This window comes from Emys orbicularis, chromosome 4, assembly GCF_028017835.1.
Source record: "Emys orbicularis isolate rEmyOrb1 chromosome 4, rEmyOrb1.hap1, whole genome shotgun sequence".
NCBI lineage: Eukaryota > Metazoa > Chordata > Testudines > Emydidae > Emys > Emys orbicularis.
Genome location: NC_088686.1, coordinates 155,172,295 through 155,193,236, shown reverse-complemented (window position 1 = coordinate 155,193,236; position 20,942 = coordinate 155,172,295). Strand labels below are relative to the sequence as shown.

At 53.1% G+C, this 20,942-nt stretch overlaps 1 protein-coding gene across 1 annotated transcript in view; it reads left to right on the top strand.

The window, feature by feature from the left end:
* The first annotated feature begins 526 nt into the window (after positions 1–526).
* Positions 527–20,942, top strand: part of LOC135877343 (integrin alpha-D-like) — a 33,330-nt gene continuing 12,914 nt past the window's right edge. The window contains exons 1-15 of the mRNA XM_065402770.1: positions 527–578; positions 5,600–5,714; positions 5,859–5,962; positions 6,170–6,234; positions 6,896–7,010; positions 7,464–7,594; positions 7,853–7,998; positions 8,881–9,034; positions 10,967–11,117; positions 11,466–11,539; positions 11,903–12,032; positions 12,188–12,336; positions 14,674–14,814; positions 15,118–15,324; positions 15,747–15,877. Of these exons, the coding sequence (XP_065258842.1) occupies positions 542–578; positions 5,600–5,714; positions 5,859–5,962; positions 6,170–6,234; positions 6,896–7,010; positions 7,464–7,594; positions 7,853–7,998; positions 8,881–9,034; positions 10,967–11,117; positions 11,466–11,539; positions 11,903–12,032; positions 12,188–12,336; positions 14,674–14,814; positions 15,118–15,324; positions 15,747–15,877 (1,850 nt within the window). The 5' untranslated portion in view covers positions 527–541. The remainder of the gene's footprint in view (positions 579–5,599; positions 5,715–5,858; positions 5,963–6,169; positions 6,235–6,895; positions 7,011–7,463; positions 7,595–7,852; positions 7,999–8,880; positions 9,035–10,966; positions 11,118–11,465; positions 11,540–11,902; positions 12,033–12,187; positions 12,337–14,673; positions 14,815–15,117; positions 15,325–15,746; positions 15,878–20,942) is intronic.

Below are 20,942 nucleotides of genomic sequence, written 5' to 3'. Positions count from 1 at the left end.
ACTGCAGTTGCGTGTCTAATTGTGTATCTGTCTATCTCAGTGTAGTTGTGTGTCTGTCTGTCTCAGAGAAGGGGTGTTTGTCTGTCTGGTTGTGTGTCTGTTTGTCTCAGGGTAGGTGTGTTCGCAGTATTTTCCCCAAGAATTGAAATTAGAGGGGTGTTTGAATTTACAAAGTGTGCGGGGGGATGGAAAATGACTAAATTAGCAACATCACATGTAACTAGTTGACCACTGGTGGGGGTGGAGAAGAAGGGTATGGGGGAGTTCAGGGTGTTCGTGGTTGGTCTTTTTTGTTTTTTTGTCAGTCTCTATGTAGCTGCGTGTGTGTCTGACTAGTTGGGTGTCTCAGTGTACTTGACTTTCTCTTGTCTCTATTCTTTTCCCTCCCTATAACACCTCTGAGTCCCCACCTCCACCCCCATCAGTGTTTCTCTCTTTTCAATATCACTTCTCTTTCCTCTGCACTCTGCTGCCTCCTCTCCAGGCAGCATCCTTGAACCTCTCACTTCCCGCTCCACACACACCCCTCACCCAGCACAGGATGGACCCCCTGCCTCTGCTCCTCTACCTGTGCACAGGTAAGTGCCAGCCAGAGGGACTGGGAAAAGCTGGGCTCCTCCACATGGGTGCCCAGCGAGTACCCCTCTGGCAGGGAGATGGGAGCAGCTGGACGGTTGGGACTCCTGGGTTCTATCCCTGGCTGGCTCTGGGGGGTGGAGAGGTGGGTCTGGTGGGTTACAGCGGGGGGCCTGTGTCTCAGGAGTCCTAGGTTCTCTCCCTAGATTTGGGAGAGGAATGGGGCTATAGTGGCTTAGAGGAGGTGGGGGGCTGATAATCAGGACTCCTGGGTTCAGTTCCCTCTGTGTTCTGTTCCCCCAGACTCTCTGGGATGGGAGTGGGTCACAGATGCGACTCCCCTTCTCTGTGGGGTGTTTGTGCTCGGTAGGATGTGGGGGGAGGGTCTGGCAGGTGTGAAGTGGATGCAGTGTTTGCAATTGCACAATCCTGCTGTAAAACCACAGCCGCTTCCCCCTGCTTCAATGTCACGTCTCTCCTGTCTGTGTGGCCTGGACCCATCAGGGAATGGAGGGGGGCCGACTTTGGGGTGGCTGAGAGTGAGGGGGATGAGCTGGGAAGGGGGGACAAACTGGAAGATGGGGTCTGAAAAGGGATGAAGGGAAGAATGGGGGAGGCCACCTCAGCTCCTTCCCCAACCTCAGCTCCTTGGTCCCCAGGCCCCATCCCCCCAGCTCCACAATTCTGCACCCCACTTTGCCCCATATCTGCTCCTCCTAATGTTCTGGGGGTCTTTAGTACCTCCCAGGCCTGGAGGGGGCAGCTCCCAGGGGATTCTCGGGGAGAGATGGCCACAGTGTGTTAGGGATTCACTGTTGCCACTGATGGGCTGTTTGGTGTTTCTTGTGTGACATGAGTTTGGTGGGTCTCAGCTGTGGCTCCCACGGCACAAGCTTACCAGGCCACCCTGCATTAACTGATAGACTCGGCAGAGAGACCGAGAACTGCCTGGGCCAAGGAGCTCCCAGTGTGATGCTGCGGCCAATCCTTGGATGCGTAAGAAGGGGAAACTGGAGTAGGAGCAGAGAGGTTATTTTACCTCTGTATTTGCCAGTGGTGCGAGTGCTGCTGGAATCCTGTGGCCAGCTCTGGTGCCCTCAGTTGAAGAAGGATGTTGATGAATTGGAGAGGGCTCGGAGAACAGCCATGGGAATGATCAAAGCATTAGAAAACCTGCCTGATAGATTGAACTCCTTGAGTCTATCACTATTTAGATTAACAAAGCGAAGGCAAAGTGGTGCTGATCTCAGTCTATAAGTACCTGCGTGGGGAACAAATATTTGATGATGGGCTCTTCAGTCTAGCAGAGGAAGGTCTAACAGGATCCAATGGCTGGAGGCTGAAGCAAGGCAAATTCAGACTGGAAATGAGGTGTAACATTTCTGACAGTGACAGTAATTAACCACTGGAACAATTTACCAGGGGTCGTGGTGGATTCCCCATCACTGGCAATTTTACATCAAGGTTGGATCTTTTTCTAAATGTTCCAGGCTAGTTCAAACAGGGATTAATTCAGAGAAGCTCCCTGGCTCGTGTTACACAGGAAGTCAGGCTAGATGAACACAGCGGTTCCTTCCGGCGTTCTATTCTGTAATTCTATGAAGGCCGATCTGCCCCTGCGACCCTATAGAAACTCCCCTTCCCCCTATGAATCTGGGTCAGCAAGAGATAAATCAAGGGCTTCATTCACCAGTGCTAAACGCACTCATTATATTTATTCTTCACATGGAAGTTTCTGCTGCTATGCATATGAATGCATGAAACGTTTTGCATAAAATGGCCCTCCAGGGCTAGACACAAGGGAAACTTGAATGATCTGGTGGGGAGGGGCTGGGAGTCAGGACTCCTGGGTTCTATCCCCAGCGCTGGGAGGGGAGTGGGGTCTGGTGCTCAGTCTCAGAAAGGTTTTGGAATGAACTTGCTGAGGCTACAGTAATGATGAGACTTTACAGAGGATAATTAAGGCTATTACTGTTGGGTGGTCAGGACATTCCAGATCATCTCCACATTTTCAGTTCAAGGCAGAACTGTCTGTTGGTGATGGCAGAGGAAATAGAATAGTAGCGCCGAAGATGTTACAAGCTGACATGCTCACAGGAGGACATGAAGGACACTTGGACCTGGAGAAATGTCAATGCAGAGCCGGAGAGAGACAGTAATGGCCACAAATGAACAGTGAGATAGCGAAATTGTTAAAATGTGTGCAACCGGCCCCCAATGCCAACCTAAACAGGGTAAAAGAGGCTATGTTGGTAAGCAATGAACAGTTAAGGGCATAATCTAAAGTTGGTGTGAATCTATTTGCATATGCCGGTGAGGGCTCTGTTTTGACACTGGATTATAATTCTCATTCTCTGCAGAATATTAAAAAATACTACACCAAAAACATGGTATAATACATATGAAATCGATATTTTGCAGGCATAAAATCCCTGAAGTTATTTGCCCGGCACTGAGATGCAGCCACCTATGGGGTGGGGCATGGGAGCTGTTTGTACAAGGATTCCCTCACCCACCGGCACTGAGATGTGGCCACTTGTTGGGTCTCTCTGGGAGTGGATGGGGGGGAGGTGTGACTCTCCCTCTCCGTGGGGCACATATGCTTGGTAAGATGTGGGCTGGGGCTGCGGTTGGTGGGCAGGAAGTGGACATGGTTGGCACAGTCCTGCTGTAAAGCCACCACAGCTTCTTCCTGATTCAAAGTCACATCTCCGCTGTCTGTGAAGCTGGGACCTCTCAGGGCATGGGGGGAGGTCACACGTTGTGGTGGCTGAGAATAAGGTTGACAGACTTGAGGCTGGAACTGGGGAGTTTGAGGCACATTGGGAGACAGGTCCTAAAAAGGGATGAAGGGAAGATCGGGGGAGCCTGCCCCCGCCCTCTGAGCACCCCCTTTGTCCAACCAGCCCCACAATTTTCCAACCTCATCTCCCAGCCCCAGAATTCTACACCCCACCTTGCCCCACATCTGCTCCTCCTACAAATCTGGAGGGTCTTTACCTCCTCCCAGCCTGAAGGGGGCAGCTCCAAGGGGACTCTCCTTCCCAAGTCTGGGCTTGCAGGAATGGAGAGGGCAGAAGGGCCAGGGGAGAGGAGAGCTGAGCCACCCTGAGAGATTATTACACTCCCTACTTCTCTCCCACAATTCCTCTCAGCCCAGCTTGCCTCCTGCGGCAGCCCTGATTGGCTACCAGGAGGTGGAGGAGGTGGGGAAGATCAGCGAATTGTAGAGGGGTTTCCCCACTCACCCACTTCTCCCAGCCAGTCCCGCGGGCAGAGGTGGGGAGTTAGTTAGCTACCCTATGCATGAGGGATTCAGTGTTGCCATGCACTGCCTGTTTCTCATGTGACAGGAGTTTGCGGGTCTCAGCTTGCATGAACAAGGGAATCTTGGGCAGGAAGAGAGAGGTTACAGTAGAACCTCAGATTTACGAACACCAGAGTTACGAACTGATCAGTCAACCACATATCTCATTTAAACCAGAAGTACGCACCCACACAGCATCAGAGGCCAATAATAAAAAGCTAATACAGCACAGTGCTGTGTTAAACATAAACTTCAAAAAATATAAAGGGGAAGCTGCATTTTTCTTCTGCATAGTAAAGTTTCAAAGCTGTATTATGTCAATATTCAGTTGTAAACTTTTGAAAGAACAACCATAATGTTTTGTTCGAGTTACGAACATTTCAGAGTTACGAACAACCTCCATTCCCGAGGTGTTCGTAACTCTGAGGTTCTATTGCATTTTACCTCTGTATTTGGCCCTGGTGCAACCCCTGCTGGAATAGTGAGTCCAGTTCTGGTGCCCACAATTCACAAAGGATGTTGATAAATTGGAGAGGGGTCAGAGAAGTGCCATGAGGCTAACGAAAGGATTGGAAAACCTGCCTCATAGTGATAGACTCAAGGAGATCAGTCTAGTTAAGGGAAGGTTAAGGGGTGACTTGACCCCAGTCTATGAGTACTTATGAGGAGGACAAATATTTAATATTGGTCTCTTCAATCTAGCAGATAAAGGGCTAACACGATCCAATGGCTGAAAGTTGATGTTAGACAAGCAAAGGCCATGTCTACACTAGCGAGTGTACAGCGGCACAGCTGTGCCGATGCAGCTACACCGATGTAAGATCACTCGTGTAGCTACTCTATGTCGACAGGAAAGAGCTCTCCGGTCAATGTAATTAAACAACCTCAACGAGCTGTGGTAGCTCTGTTGGTGGGAGAAGCTCTCTATCGACATAGCGTTCTGCACAATACCACTTATGCCAGTGAAACTTATGTCACTCGGGGGTGTGGTTTTTTCAGACCCTTGAGTGACATAAGTTTTGCCACCGTAAGTGGTAGTGCAGACATAGCCTGTGACTGCAAATAAAGACTACATTTTTAACAGGAAGCATAATTCAACATTGACCAATCACATACAGTTTGCCAAGAGTTGTGGATTCTCCATCACTGGATATTTTAAATCGTGATTGGACGTTTTTCTGAAAGATCTGCCATAGTTCAATCAGGAATGTTAATGCAGGGAAGTTCTCTGGCCTGTGTTATCCAGGAGGTCAGACTAGACAATCACAATGGTCCCTTCTGGCCTTGGAATCTCTCAGTCTATGAAGTCTGATCTGACCCTTCTACCCCTACAGGAAGTGCACCCGCTACAGATCAGCATCAGAAAAGCGGATGGAGATAAATCTAGGGCTTCATTCACCAGCGCTAGCTCCACTCATGATATTTATTTTTACGTGGGTGTGTCTGGTGCTATGCAAATGAATACAGGGAATGATTTGCATAATATAGCCCTTGAGGGCTAACGAACAGGGAGCAGGTGGTGAGGAGCTGGGAGTCAGGATGCCTGGGTTCTATCCCTGGCTTTGGGAGAGGAGTGGGATTTGGTGGGTTAGAGCGGGCGGGGTGTGTGTGTGTGGAATTCAGTCCCGTAGCCAAAAGGAGCTGGCCCTTCAGACCCAACTACTGGCCTGTTCTCCATAGGGGGAGCTCTAACTGGTGACTGTTTAACCCCTGCAGTGCTGGCACCGAGCCGTGGATTCAGTGTGGAGGTGGAGGAACCCATCACCTTCCAGGAGGCAGCAGCGGGCTTTGGGCAGAGTGTGGTGCAGTTCGGGAGTGCCAGCGCTGGGGGGTAAGGGCCGAACGTGGGCTCAGGGCCCCATATGACTCATGCCCAACGCTGAGGGGCTTGTCTGGCTGGGCTGCCCCTCCTGGGACCCACTCCTCTCGGTGTGATGGGGCATCTCCCTAGCCCCCCTCTTCTGTCTCCCTGCAGGCTAATTGTTGGGGCCCCGCTGCAGATGGGAGACGTGAATGATACCGGCAAAGTCTACAAGTGCGACCCGGGCTCCAGACGCTGCCAGGAGATCCCCATCCAGAGTAGGGGCACCCTGTGCTATGGGGTGCAGCAATAGGATTGGGGTGGGAGTCAGGACTCCTGGGTTCTGTCCCCAGCGGTGGGGTGGGGTGGGGTCTAGTGGTTAGAGCTGGGGGAGCTGGGAGTCAGGAATCCTCGGTTCTATCCTCCACTCTGGGACAGGAGTGGAGTTTATTTGCTCAGCCTGGTGTGCTTCTCTCCCCTGTCAGGGCCCCCCAATGCCATGAACATGTCCCTCGGTTTGTCTCTGGCTGCCCGAGGCTCCAAGTTCCTGGTAGGTACCACACTCAGGGGAAATGGGTGCTGGGACTGGGGTCCGACATTAGTTCCCTCAGCATTCCAAGGGACAGCTCCCCCCACAAATCCCACTACACATGGATGATAGTAACTGGGCGGTGTCAGGTGACAATTGGGTGATGTCACCATGACTATACGATAATTGTGCAAGGGCTGTTGGTAACTCCTGTAACTGGAGCGGGGGGGAAGGGGGGGTGCAAAAGGATGCAGTAGGGAATGGTGGTAGCCAGGTATCCTTACTTTGGCAACAGTGACCATGAGATGATGTTGTGAGGGATGGAGGCAACTGGCTGATGTTGCCATGGTGACAGTGACTGGACAGAAGCAGGAAGCTGACCATAGCAGGAAGCATTGTAACTGGATTGTCACCATGGCAGCGACTGTGCCTGAACATAGCAGGGAGCATGGCAACCAGGTGTCATTGACATGGCAACAGTGACTGGCTCCTGCCATAGCAGGGAGCGTGGGAACCAGGTGATGCCCCCGTGTGGGTCCCGTCTGCCCCAAGTGGGTCCCCTGCCCTGGCAGGGCCTTTCTCTGCATATCCATGGGGGGGAGCAGACCCCTGGATCTATCCCCCACCCTCAGTGCTCTGTTCAGAGGGGCACCTACTGACCCCGTGCCTTCTCGTGCCCGAGGTGTGCGGCCCCACGGTGCACCGGGCCTGCGGGGAGAACATGTACGTCAATGGCTACTGCTTCCTCCTGGACCAGAGCCTCCAGCAGCGCCAGCGCATCCCGGACACCCAGCCAGGTGAGGGGTGACACAGGGTGTGTGTGTGGGATCTACACTCTGGGGTCACGGGTGCGTACAAGGGCCATGGGAAGGTGGAGGGGATATGGGTCTAGATGGGCCCATGGGCCTGATATGGATTGAGACACCAGGTTAGGTGGGCCCATTGGTTTGATTCAGGATGTCAGTAGGAGCTGGGAGCCAAGACTCCTGGGTTCTGTCACAGGGGAAGGGGGTGGGGTGTATTTTTTTCATCCCAGTGCATGTCATGGTCTATGCTCAGGACCCCTCAATGGCAGGGATGGGATGATATTGCGACAGAAGGGCCCATTGGTCTGATCCGGGGTTGCAGGGAGGGGGCAGGATACCAGGTTAGATGGATCCATTGGTCTGGTCTAGCTCTTTCTACTGGGTTTTCTCCATGTTTGTGGCGTTGAGTCAGGAGTCGGACGTATTTTTTCCTGTCCCTCTCAGAGTGCCCCAAACATGTCACAGACATAGCGCTCCTCGTCGACAGTTCGGGCAGCATCGCACCTGTGGACTTTAGAAAGATGAAGACGTTTCTCTCTGAGATCATGAAGCGTTTCCGCAGCACCGACACGCAGGTAACGGGCAGAGGCTGAACCCTGACTATTTACCCTGCCCCTTGCAGTCAGTGCTGATCCCAATGCCCCAGTGCGGCGCTAGAGGGCGCTGTGATGCAGGGGGAGCAGTAAAGATTTTGCATCCAAAACCAGGAAAAAATTCCAACAGAACCAGCTACGTCCCAACTGCCTCAGCCCTTAACTGAGTCTGATTCTTGCTTTTCTTACTCTGCACCCCTTGGGTTGTTTTTCTCTCTTCTCCCCTGCCTCCCCTTGCAGTTCGCCCTCATGCAGTACTCCAATAAATTTGAATTTCACTTCGACTTCATGGAGTACAGGAGAAGTCACAACCCCGATCACCTTGTCCAGGGGGTTGAGCAGCTTCATGGAACGACGTACACGGCCACAGCCATCCGGAAAGTGGTGTAGGTATTGCCCTGCTCCCCGTGCTGACTCTACAGAGAATGGGCTGTAAGGATAGGTGAGCTAAGCGATAGGGACTCAGGACCCCAGGGTTCAGGGCCGGTGCAAGGAAGTTTCGCGCCCTAGGCAAAACTTCCACCTTGCGCCCCCCCCCAGCCCTGCGGCAATTCCCCACACCCCCCTCCACCCTGAGGCACCCCCCCCCCATGGCAACTCCCCCCCTGGGGAGCCATGTGGCAGCTCCCCACCCCAGCTCACCTCTGCTCCGCCTCCTCCCCGAGCATGCCGCCCCCACTGTAATTCTCCTCCTCTCCCAGGCTTGCGGCGCCAAACAGCTGATTGGCGCTGCAAGCCTGGGAGGGGAGGAGAAGTGGAGCAGCGACTGCACGCTCGGGGATGGGGCGTAGGAACGCTGTTAAAAAAAAATTGGAGGCACCGCTTTTTGGCACCCCCAAATCTTGGCGCCCTAGGCAATTGCCTAGTTTGCCTTAATGGTAGCACCGGCCCTGCCTGGGTTCTATCCCCAGCTGTGGGAAGGGACTGGGGACTAGTGGTTAGAGCAGGGGGGCTGGGCATCAGGACTCCTGGGCTCTGTCCCCACTCCGGGAGGTGGGTGGGCACTAGTAGGTTAGAGTGGGGAGGGAGATGCTGGAAGCAAGAACTCCAGGGGTCTATTGCCAGCTCTGAACTTCTGTTGCTGTGTGACTTTAAGCAAGTCACAGCCTCGCCGTGTGCCTCAGTTTCTCCATTGGTTAAATGGCGGCAATGAGAGTGGCCTCCTTTGTAAAGGACTTTGAGATCGGCAATGCCAAAGCAGTGGATGAGCACTAGGTGTTATTATGTATCAATAACCCTCCTATGCCTTCCCCACCCCCCTTTTCCAGGCGGGAGCTGTTCACCTCTGGGAGAGGCGCTCGGGATGAGGCCACCAAGGTTCTCATTGTGATCACAGATGGGGAAAAATACAATGACCCACTTTCTTATTCAGACGCCATACCTGAGGCTGAGAGAGCTGGGATCATCCGCTACGCCATCGGGGTGAGCTGCGGCTGTGCGGAGAACTAGTATGGATCTGAGCCCGTGTCCAAGGACAGGGGATGGGGAGGGGGTTCCCATCACATAAGGGAGAAGAACTGACCCCCTGGGTTGTAACTGGGCCAACGTGTGACATTATAGGAGAGCTGGAGCGGCACTTTCTAGTAAAAGGTTGGGTTTTCTGACTGCCCTACAGTCCATGTGCTGACTCAGGTTGCCATGAATTTTGGTATTCCTCGTGGGGATGCAGGTTAGGATTAGTGGTCTGAATTTGGGATCATTTGAACAAGGGGTTTCTGAGATACAGCCCCCCCCCCCCCAAGTTAAACAGCAAAGTCACCCGTTCTTATAAAGTCTTTTTTGCGCAGCCCCGGGGCTCAAACAGCTCTGATCCTCCCCAAACTGGTGTCAGTCACTTGACATTTATCTCCCTTAAACTGCTGAGCCAAAGAGATTGAAATGGGCATCAGCAGCAATACAAAGGGCAAGTTTACATGACACACTTAAGTCAACTTAAGTTACGTTGTCACACAGCCACCACAGTAATTAAGAACATAAGAATGGCCATACTGGGTCAGACCAAAGGTCCATCCAGCCCAGTATCCTGTCTTCTGACAGTGGCCAATGCCAGGTGCCCCAGAGGGAGTGAACCTAACAGGTAATGATCAAGTGATCGCTCTCCTGCCATCCATCTCCACCCTCTGACAAACAGAGGCTAGGGACACCATTCCTTACCCATCCTGGCTAATAGCCATTAATGGACTTAACCTCCATGAATTTATCTAGTTCTCTTTTAAACCCTGTTATAGTCCTAGCCTTCACAACCTCCTCAGGCAAGGAGTTCCACAGGTGACTGTGCACTGTGTGAAGAATCATTTTTTCATGTCCACACTCACCTCCTCCTGTCAGCGATGTGCGTCCTCACCAGGAGCGCGTGTACTGACTTAACTGTCAGTGTCAGGCATGGGGGGGCACTGACAGCCGGCGCCCCCAGGCGATATAAGCAACGCAGTGCCTATACGGATACTGCACCAACCTGTCTCCATTCAGCTAAGCACACTGGCTCTGGCAGAAGTGGAGTTATGAAGTTGGTGTGGTGGACATGTTACATGAGTGGGAGCTACATTTTAGCGAGGCTGCTTACAGAGTTAGGTCGACGTCAGCCTTACATCAACAAACTCGGGTTTAGAGTCATAGATTCCCAGGCCAAAAGGGACTTTTGCAATCATCTAGTCTGAGTTCCCATGTAGCACAGGCCAGAGAACTGCCCCAAATAATCCCCGATGGAACCAGAGCCGATCTCTTAGAAAACCAGCCAGTCTTGAGATAAAAATTGCCAGGGATGGAGAATCCACCACAGCCCGTGGTGAGCTGCTCCAATGGTTAATTCCCCTCACGGTTAAACCTGACACCTTCTTTCCAAATTGAATGCGTCTAAATTCCGCTTCCAGCCATTGGACCTTGCTCGACCTTTGTCTGCTGCTTACTTTGGGCCCAGCAACCGGGAGGTGCCTGACTCCACCACTGATCTGATGGCACACAACCCACCCAGACCAGCGCAGTGATCCCATCCCTTCACCCCTAGCCCTAAGGCGTCCCCCAGAGACAGTGCAGCACTCACCCCTCACTGCGCCCTGGAGAGTGCTGCACTGTCCAGGGCCCCAGAGCGCTGACAATCCCCATGGCAAGAAGCCCCCTATGCCCCGCTGCTGATACAACCGACACAACTCGGTGCTGAAATGAGTCAGGCTCCATAACTCCAGGCTCCAGCGGCCGCCTCACCCTCCACTCACTGGAGCAGCTTATGACGCTGGCTGAGCCGTGTCTCTCTAGGGCCCAGCACGGCTCGGGGCAGGTGGATGTTGGTCCAGGGCTCCCGGCTGTGACTGATGGCAATGCCCTGGTCTCCCCTGTATCTCCCTCTACTCCATTAAGGTCAGCGAGGCCTTCTCCAGTGATACTGCCCAACAGGAGCTCCAGGAGATCGCCTCTGAGCCCACCGACGAGCACGTCTTCCGGGTGGACAGTTTTGACGCCCTCCAGGGCATCCAGAGCCAGCTGCAGGAGAAGATCTTTGCCATCGAAGGTACCAGGGTCGCCCTGGGGCTCTTGAAATGGGTTTTCAAGGCAGAGATGGGACGGGGAGCTGCTGGGAATCCAGAGCTCAAATAGGTCCCAAATATTCTCTTTCCCCATCTAACATGTATCCATTAATCTATCTCCATAAATGCCCCTGATGCTTTTCTCATCCGGGGGCCCCCGGGCAGGGGCCTGGCTGGCTCAAGGGGTTGAGGAATGGGATACAGGGCCTTTTCTCTAGGGGGTGCTGGATCCAATCCAGCCTCGAGGTGGGGAGAAGGGCTGGCTCAGGGAATGGGACACGGGGCCTTTTACTGTCTATGATGGTCTTTCCCATGTCTGTCTCTGCCCCCAGGCACCCAGTCCCAGAGCGGCAGCTCCTTCCAGCTGGAGATGTCGCAGGAAGGATTCAGCTCCCTGCTGTCCCCTGTGAGTGATGCCTGGACCTAGGGTGTGTCCCACGCTGCCGTGCGTTGGGGCCCTGACAGCGCTTTCAAGCTAAGAAGGAGCTGGTTGGCTTAGTACTTGCAGGGGAGACAACCCTTTACTAGTCCAGAGTGCTGTGGGAGCTGTGAAGGGGCACCCTCCCCTCCCACTCAGGGCAGGCACTAGGGGGGCTGTATGTGCAGCGGGGGCCAGTAGGAGCCCAGTAGGGGGTGCTCACTCCCCTGGCCATCAGCACCAACCCCAGTGTCCCAGCACGATGCTAGGGGGCGCTGTGCTGCAGGTTCTGGCCTTTCTGTGCTGTCTGTTTCCTGAATTCAGTCCCCTTTGCCGTGCGTGTCGATTTAGGACGGGCCTGTGCTGGGAGCGGTGGGAGCCTATGACTGGTCTGGTGGGATATACCTGTACGGGAGCAGCGGGAAGCTGAGCTTCATCAACGTATCCAAAACCTCCACTGACATGAATGATGCTTACCTCGGTAAGAACAAACCCACCAAGCTTCCCTTACCTATTTAAACAGCCCCCGCACCCCACCCCAGAGGTGGCTGCATCTCAGTTCTGGGAAAGTTCTGTGCAGCACTGTTGAATGGCTGTTTCCCATCTCACCTCCCCATGTCCCTCTCTTCCTTTGAGGTTATTCGTCTCAGGTCATCACAGCCAATGGGCAGAGCAGCTACGTGGTCGGGGCCCCTCGCTACCAACATGCTGGCAAAGTCGTCCTGTTCAGCCGAGATACCAAGGGTGGGGAATGGACACCCAGATCGGAGGTGTTGGGAAAACAGGTATGGGGAGCGTTACTGGTAATATGGAGTGTGGGTGTGAGAGAGAGAGGGGGCTTGAGGAAGCCTGTAAGATTTTGACATCGTGTAATATTTATGTTTGGCTCCACCTTCAGGACCGATTCAGTCAGAGCCTCAGTCAGGGCATAAATTTGACTGGTTTAGGGCATTGCACCGCAGCTGACATTCTGCAACTCTTCCACATCCCACTTCTGTTACCCTCACTTATAGTCTAGACAGAACTCATGAGACTGATACAGACAGAGGCCCAGATCCACCAAGGGACTTAGGCGTTGTGATGCTGCAGGCACCTATCCCTGCCGGTGATCCATGAAGCAGGGGAAGATAGGCGCTCTTCCACCTAGCCCACATGTCGGGCCTCATCCAGTAGACATGCTCAGAGCCACCAAGATCTTCACAAACCAGCCAGAGGAGACAAGGGAGAGCCTCCCTTATAGCCTGGGGTTAGAATCCTCATGTCAAGGCTGTATCCCCACTTTGAACTTTAGGATACAAGTGTGGGGGCCTGCATGAGGACTTCTAAGCTTAACTACCAGCTTAGATCTGGTCCGCTGCCACCATTCCCGTCCCTGGGAAGCTTTGAGAAACCTTTCACCAATTCCCTGGTGAATACAGATCCAAACCCCTTGGATCTTAAAACAAGGAGAAATTGACCCTTCCCCCCTCCTTCCTTTCACCAGCTCCTGGTGAATACAGATCCAAACCCCTTGGATCTTAAAACAAGGAGAAATTGACCCTTCCCCCCTCCTTCCTTTCACCAACTCCTGGTGAATACAGATCCAACTCCCTTGGATCTAAAAACAAGGAAAAATCAATCAGGTTCTTAAAAAGAAGGCTTTTAATTAAAGAAAAAGGTAAAGATCATCTCTGTAAAATCAGTATGGAAAATAACTTTACAGGGTAATCAAACTTAAAGAGCTCAGAGGACCCCCCTCTAGTCTCAGGTTCAAAGTACAGCAAACAAAGATAAACACTCTAGTAAAAGGTACATTTACAAGTTGAGAAAACAAAGTAATACTAAGACGCCTTGCCTGGCTTTTTACTTACAAGTTTGAAATATGAGAGACTTGTTTATAAAGATGGGGAGAACCTGGATTGATGTCTAGTCCCTCTCAGTCCCAAGAGCGAACAACCCCTTAAACAAAGAGCACAAACAAAAGCCTTCCCCCTCCCAAGATTTGAAAGTATCTTGTCCCCTTATTGGTCCTTTGGGTCAGGTGTCAGCCAGGTTACCCGAGCTTCTTAACCCTTTACAGGTAAAAGGATTTTGGAGTCTCTGGCCAGGAGGGATTTTATAGTACTGTACACAGGAGAGCTGTTACCCTTCCCTTTATAGTTATGACACCTCACTTAGGACATGGACAAAACCTTGTTTGAGTCCCTGCTTTGCCTGATGAGGAAAAAGGCTTTAACCAGGGCCCCGCCATCTCTCAGGGAGTGCCCTGACTGATGGGCTGTAGGGTGGTTGTGATTTGCACACATTCTGCAGCCCAAATGATATTTAATTAGTCAATTAAAGTGGAACAACTTTAACAGGAGCGACTGAGGGAGCCCACAGCTGAGGGGTTAAGGCACTGACCTTAGAAATAGCAGATCCCTGTTCAACCCCGTCTCCTCTGACCACACATACTAGATGGTGCCCTGCAGGTGGAGGAGCACCTGTCTTCCCCCAGTTTGTGGATCATGCTGGGGTGTGGTGTGAAATGGGCAACTGGCTGCTTAGAGTAAGACAGCAGTGCACATGCCCTGCCCTTGAGGCAGCAACATAAGGAGCTTCTACTCCAAAAACTTAGGTACCAAGTCAGGTTACGCACCTATGGGGTCAGCGGCAGCCATGCACAGGTTTTGTGGATCACAGTGGCACCTAAGTCTGGGGGTTAGGCACATAAGTACCTTTGTGGATCTGGGCTAGAGAGACTTGGGCAAGGAACATAACATTACTAGTGATATTAACAGTGTCTGGAAAGGATCACACTACAGTAACAAAGTGAATTTCTCCAAGATCTAACTGCCTATACATTCCAGCTGAACAGAGCTTATAACAGTGGCTCAGTCAGTGAATAAACTTTACTTGTGCTAGCACAACCTCTAAAAAGAATTGCACCACAATTAGTATTCAGCATGTCTCCAAGTTCTAACTGCCTAAATGTTCAAGAACACTTACAGTGATAGCGCCACGTGCTGTGCAGTGGAAGGGTGAGATTAAGGTTGGAATGAGTATTGGGACTGAATCCTTATCCCCATAGGGTGAGAAGGGTCCCAGTGCGAGAAGAAGAAGGAAGTGACTAAATTGAAGGGGTGACTTCTCTGCCTCTCCAGATTGGCTCTTATTTCGGGGGTACACTGTGCTCTGTGGACCTCGACAGAGATGGGAACACGGACCTGCTTCTAATTGGAGCCCCCATGTACTATACACCTCTGAATGGAGGACGGGTCTATATCTGCCCGATTAACTGTCCGGTAAGAAAGAGGAGTGGAGCCCGGGGGAAGATGGATGACCTGAGGTTCTTCTTTGCCTGCACTGCCATGGGATTGTGATGCTGGGACTATTAGCATGGCAGTAGCTGGCGCAGTGCTCCAGGGAGTAGGGTGGGGGGATCATGAGGGGACGCTCTTCCCTGCTGGCCACAATACCCCAGAGTGGCACCAAGGGGTGCTGTGCTGCAGAGAGAGGGAAGGGGGGGTCAGTAGGGGCAGGGATACTCTCTGCTGGAAGTCAGTGCTAATCCTTTCCCCATGTGTCTCTTTGGATGGGGCCTCCAGGGGGCGACGCTGATCTGCAGTAAGACACTGCAGGGGCAGACGGGGCAGGCATTCGGGCGCTTTGGGGCCAGCATGTCCGAAATCGGGGACATTAGCGGGGACGGACGGATGGATGTGGCCATTGGGGCCCCCCTGGAGAACAGCAATCGTGGGGCCTTGTACATCTTCCATGGGGAAAAGGGAGGCCTCAGTCCCCAGTACAGACAGGTGAGCCCAGCTCCTGCGGGGAGGGGTCACCACAGAGCCCCGAAGAGACATCATGGGGCCCCACAGCCCCCTAGTACCTATTAGCCTGTAGCTGCTGCTTTCCCTTCCCTCGCCCTCCGCTGCCCCCTAGTGCCCATTATACAGTACAGCCGCCCCTTTCCCATCCCTCACCCTCCGCTGCCCCCTAGTGCCCATTATACAGTACAGCCGCCCCTTTCCCATCCTTCACCCTCCGCTGCCCCCTAGTGCTTATTATACAGTACAGCCGCTCCTTTCCCACCCCTCACCCTCCGCTGCCCCCTAGTGCCCAGTATACAGTACAGCATCCCCTTTCCTGTCCCTCACCCTCCGGTGCCCCCTAGTGCCCATTATACAGTACAGCCGCCCCTTCGCCACCCCTTACTGCTCTCTTTGCCCCACAGCGCATTGAGGGGTCGCTGTTTCCCAGCAGGCTGCACTACTTCGGCCAGGCCGTCAGTGGCGGGACAGACCTGACGGGGGACGGACTCCCAGATATCGCGGTGGGAGCACAAGGGCAGGTCCTGCTGCTGAGGTGAGTTACTCTGTCGTTGCACTGCTCCACATGACAATCTCAGGCCTTGTCCACACTACAGAGCTTTTTTTAATAGAAGTTATGTCAGCGATCAAGAGACGCTATAATTTCTTCGCTATTGCATGTTCACATTACTCTCCTTCTGTCGGCAGAGCTCATCCACGCTTGGTGCTGTAGCATTAACAGTGAGAGTAGTGCACTGTGTGGGTACCTATCCCAGTGTGCATCTCGCCTCAGCCCCTCATGGGTGCTAGCTCAATGTTCCATGATACATTATCTCCTGTCCCAACATTCCATGGTCTTCCGATCACTTTTAGTAGCATTTTTAACACCACCTGTTTACTCTGCACCCACCATCTCTGTGTGAAAGGATGGATCCCGCAATACTCTCTACTGTTATGGTCACTGTTATGAACACATCATGGCTCATCATACAGTATATCATGAGCTCCCAATCTGAACAGCAATCAGAGTTGCCTGACCTGCTGTGTGCAATGGAAAGAAACAACACCACATTACTTTTGGCATTCATGGAGCAGCTGAACACGGTGGACCATTGCTTTTGGTCTCAGGAAACAAGCACTGAGTGGTGGGATCGCATCATTGTACAGGTCTGGGATGACGATCAGTGGCTGCAGAACTTTCAGATGCAGAAAGCCCCTTCCTGGAACTGTGTGCGGAACTCACCCGAGCACTGCGGTGCAAGGACACCAAAATGAGAACAGCCCTCTCAGTGGAGAAGCACGTGGCGATTGTTGTGTGGAAACTGGTGACTCCACACTGCTACCAGTCAGTCACGAATCAGTTTGGAGTCAGGAAGTTGACCATGGGTGCTGTGTTAACACAAGTGTGCAGGGTCATTAATCGCATCCTGCTACGAAGGACCGTCACTCTTGGCAATGTGCGTGAAATAGTGGATGGCTTTGTGGACGTGGGATTCGAAAAATGCAGCAGGGCACATATTCCAATTTTGGCCCCGGACCATCTTGCGATGGAGTATATCAATAGAAAAGGGCACTTCTCCATGGTATTGCGGGCACTTGTTGATCACTGCAGGCATTTCACTGACATTAGCATGGGGTGGTCCAGGAAGGTGCATGACGCACGCATCTTGAAGAACACTGGTCTGTACAGAAAGCTGCAAGCAGGGACTTTCTTTCCACACCAGAAGATTCCAATGGGGGATTTTGAAATGCTCATAGTGATCCTGGGAGACCCTGCCTACCCATTACAACCATGGCTCATGAAGCCTGACACAGGAAACCTAGACAGCAGCAAGGAGTGCTTCAACAATAGGCTGAGCAGGTGCAGAATAACCCTGGAATGTGCGTTGGCAGATTAAAAGCGCGCTGGCGATGCCTTTATGGCAGGTTAGATCTAAGTCAGAAAAAGATTTCAATAGTCATAGCTGACTGCTGCACACTCCATAATCTTCGTGAGGCTAAGGGTGAAAAGTTTCCCCTGGGGTGGAGTGCTGAAGCAGACAACCTGGCTGCTGATTTTGAGCAGCCTGATACCAGGGCTATTAGAGGGGCACAATGAGGGGCAATTTGAATGAGGGAGGCTTTGAGGCAAGATTTTGAGATTGCAAACCAGTAATGTATATTTTTATACAGCAATATGCCATGCTTCATGTAACTCAGTTATCTTATTTGGCCTTGCACTTGTGATTCCTGACGGATTTGTAGTAAGCAAATGATTAGAATTCATGTATATGTTACTAGCAGCAACAATCACTATGTGTAGGCATGGGCGGTCATTGAACCGCAGGCTCGGGGACGCTAGCCCCTGGCCCAGCCCGCTCCTTCTGCTCCTGTGCCTACCCCTCCTATCCCCCCTTCCCTGCCAGAGCCCAGAGGCCCCCCCACCCAAGCCCTGGGCCGTCTGACTGCCTCCAGCCCTGGAACACCGGGTGAAGCACCCCCCAGGCTTGGAGTGCCGGGCAGGCAGCGTGCCCCCCAAGCCTTACAGGGCTGGGAGGGTGGGCAGTGTGCCCCCCCAGACCCGGAGTGCCAGGTAGGCAACGCCCCCCCCAGTCCTCGAGCGCTGGGCATGCAGCACAGCCCCCAAATCCTAAGCACTGACTCCAGCTTCCTGGCTCCAGCAAGCCTGGCTCCAGCTTCCTGGCGTCCCTGGCTGCAGGCCGGCCCCCATTAGCCCCAGCCCCAGACTGGGGCCCCGGCCAAGGCGGGAGAGCCACAGCAGAGTGCAGCAGGAAGCAGGAGGGGACCTGGGGGTGAAACATGGGCAGGGTCATGTGGGGCTGTCTGGGGAGGCTCAGCCTTCCCTGGCCTTTGATACCCGCAGCCCATGTGTGTAGGACACAAATAAAGTTTGGTTATCTTTCAGAGAGTTTGTTTTTATTAAACGCCAGTTAACATGCACAAAAGGCTTGGTGGGAGGGGAGATAAGAGTGCAGGGAAGTGGAGTCTCTCATAACTGTGCATAAGTCCAGCTATCAATTTGGAAGCTGTCTGAAGGATTAGAGTGAATTGGATCCCGAGACATTCCGGGAAGTTGCAAGGAATATTTGGGAGGAGTTTGGGGAGGGCATGGAAAGCAGTTTTGTATCGGCTACGGGGGGGGAGGGGCAGTGGGGTGAGCATGCATCTGTTCTGCCTGGAGTGTGATTAGGGACTTCAACATCTCTGTTTGCTCCTCCATCACTTTTATCATCCTCCCATGGGCCTTTACAATGTACTTCTCACGCCCTTTCTGTCCCGTCTTCCCATTTCTCTCAGCACCATGCATTCTTTTTTTTTCTGACTCAGAGAATTGGAGCACCTCTCTCAACATGTCCTCCTTGCTCCACTTTCATTGCTTCCTTATCCAGCATAGGTGCTCTGCCGGTGTGTAGTGGGGTCCCCTGAATGCCACTGCTGCAGATGCACAAGAAACAATGCACAGGAGCATGATTGTTAGTTCACGTACAGCATTGAATCATTACAGTAAAATACACCTCTTGTAACATACCAATCACTTTCACAATGTCCCTTGGCAAGCACACATCTCAGTGAACACCCTAAAGATGTTGAGTATGGCCTAGGTGGGGGTGGGGTGGACATTTGAAATGGGGCAAAGGGTGTTGATGAGGCTTTCAGAGGATCAGTGAAGGTGACTGGGGACAATATTGTAAGTAGTGCCACCATTTTCCACATATGGGAGTCATTGAAGCTGATATCTCACTCCTGAGGGTAAGCAAGGGTTCATCTACTGCATGCATCCAGGTTCAGACCCGGTCCCTATGCTGCTCACCTGTGTGCCTCTTTGGTCCCTGCACAAGTGATTGCCAAGTGGTGCGGGAAAGTTTCCTACAATGGGGAAGGAACAAAGCAGTTCTGCCAGGGAACCTTTGGCAGAGGATTGGCAAGTGCCTCCAGGGTAGTTTCCTAGAGATCTCTCTGGAGGGTTCCCATGAAATCAGGGTGTGGATCAACACCCTGTTCTGCTGCACTGCTAAGCTGCACAGGGAAATGCGCAGCACACAGAAACACAGCAAGTCTTGCACATTTCTGTCTCTTCATTCGCCCACTACGACAGTATTCAGAGCAAAGGACAACTGTCCGCCATGTAATCGAGCAGTATCTGCTCAAAAGGATCACTTACCAGGGGTCTCTTCTCCTGCATCGTACTCACCAGAGACGGACTGCCTGGACTATCTACATCCCTCCAGAGTGGAAAAGAGCTCCTGACTCACCGTGGTACCGGACACTAACGTGGGGTCCACAATGTCCTGCAACTTGACCTCCTCGTCCACAACTTTGTCCTCAGGGTTAGGTCCATTTTCCATTTTCTTCTGCCCCACCAAAGTGTCCACGGGGCTCTTTGCGGTGGAGGTGGAGTTGCCACGAGGATGGTTTCCAACTCCTTGTAGAAGCGGCAGCTCTTGGGCGCAACACCGGAGTGAGGGTTTGCCTCCCTCGCCTTCTGGTACACCTGCCTCAGCTCCTTTATCTTCGCTCTGCACTGCACCGTGTCCCGATTTGTAGCCCTTCTCACAGAAGCCATGAGAAATGTGCCCCTAGGTCTTGAAGTTCCTATGGCTGGAGCAGAGCTAGGACTGGACAGTCTCCTCTCACAATATATTCAGCAGATCCAACAGCTTCACAGTGGTCCAAGCGGGAGAGCGTTTGCCCCATGGAGCTGCTATGGTCAGCTGGGGAGATGTGATGTGAGCTCTCCACACTGAGCAAACAGGAAGTGGAACTTCAAAAATTCCTGGGCCTTTAAAGGAGGAGAGTAGATGCTTTTTTACGTGGCCACAGAGCAGCGGGGTTCGGACCGCTGATTAGTGCAGTCAGGACGTAGATTTGCCAAATTTCTCGTCACACAGAACTGAATGCCTTCCCCTTCCCCACAGCCCCATCCCTGCCCTGCCCCTTCCCCAAGTCCCCACCCCCGCTCACTACATTCCCCCTGTCGGTGGCTCGCTCTCTCCCACCCTCACTCACTTTCACTGGGGTGGGGCAGGGGTTGGAGTGTGGGAGGGGGTGAGGGTTCTAACTGGGGGTGCAGGCTCCAGGGTGGGGACAGAAATGAGGGGTTCAGGATGCGGGAGGGGGCTCCGGGCTGGGGCAGGGAGTTGGGGTGCATGAGGGCTCCGGCTGGGGGTGCAGGCTCTGGGGTGGGGCTGGGGATGAGAGGTTTGGGGTGCAGGAGGGGGCTCCAGGCTGGGGTGTGGGGTCAAGGGATTTGGAGTGAGGGAGGGGGCTGCGGGTTGAGGTAGAGGGTTGGGGTGCAGGAGGGGGTGAGGGCTGGGGGCTGTGGGTGCTGGCTATGGGGTGGGGCTGGGGATGAGGAGTTTGGAGTGCAAGAGGGGCTCAGGGCTGGGGCATGGACTGACCTCTGGCGGCTCCTGCTCAGCAGTGCGGGGGTGGGGGGGCTAAGACAGGCTTCCTGCCTGTCCTACTGCCATGCGCACCCCGGAAACAGCCAGCAGGTCCGGGTCCTAGATGGGAGGGGCAGGAGGCTTCACACACCGCTCTTGCCCACAGGCACTGCCCCCCAGCTCCCATTGGCCGGGGAGTGCAGAGCCAGCACTCAGAGAACACCCCCTCCCCCCCCC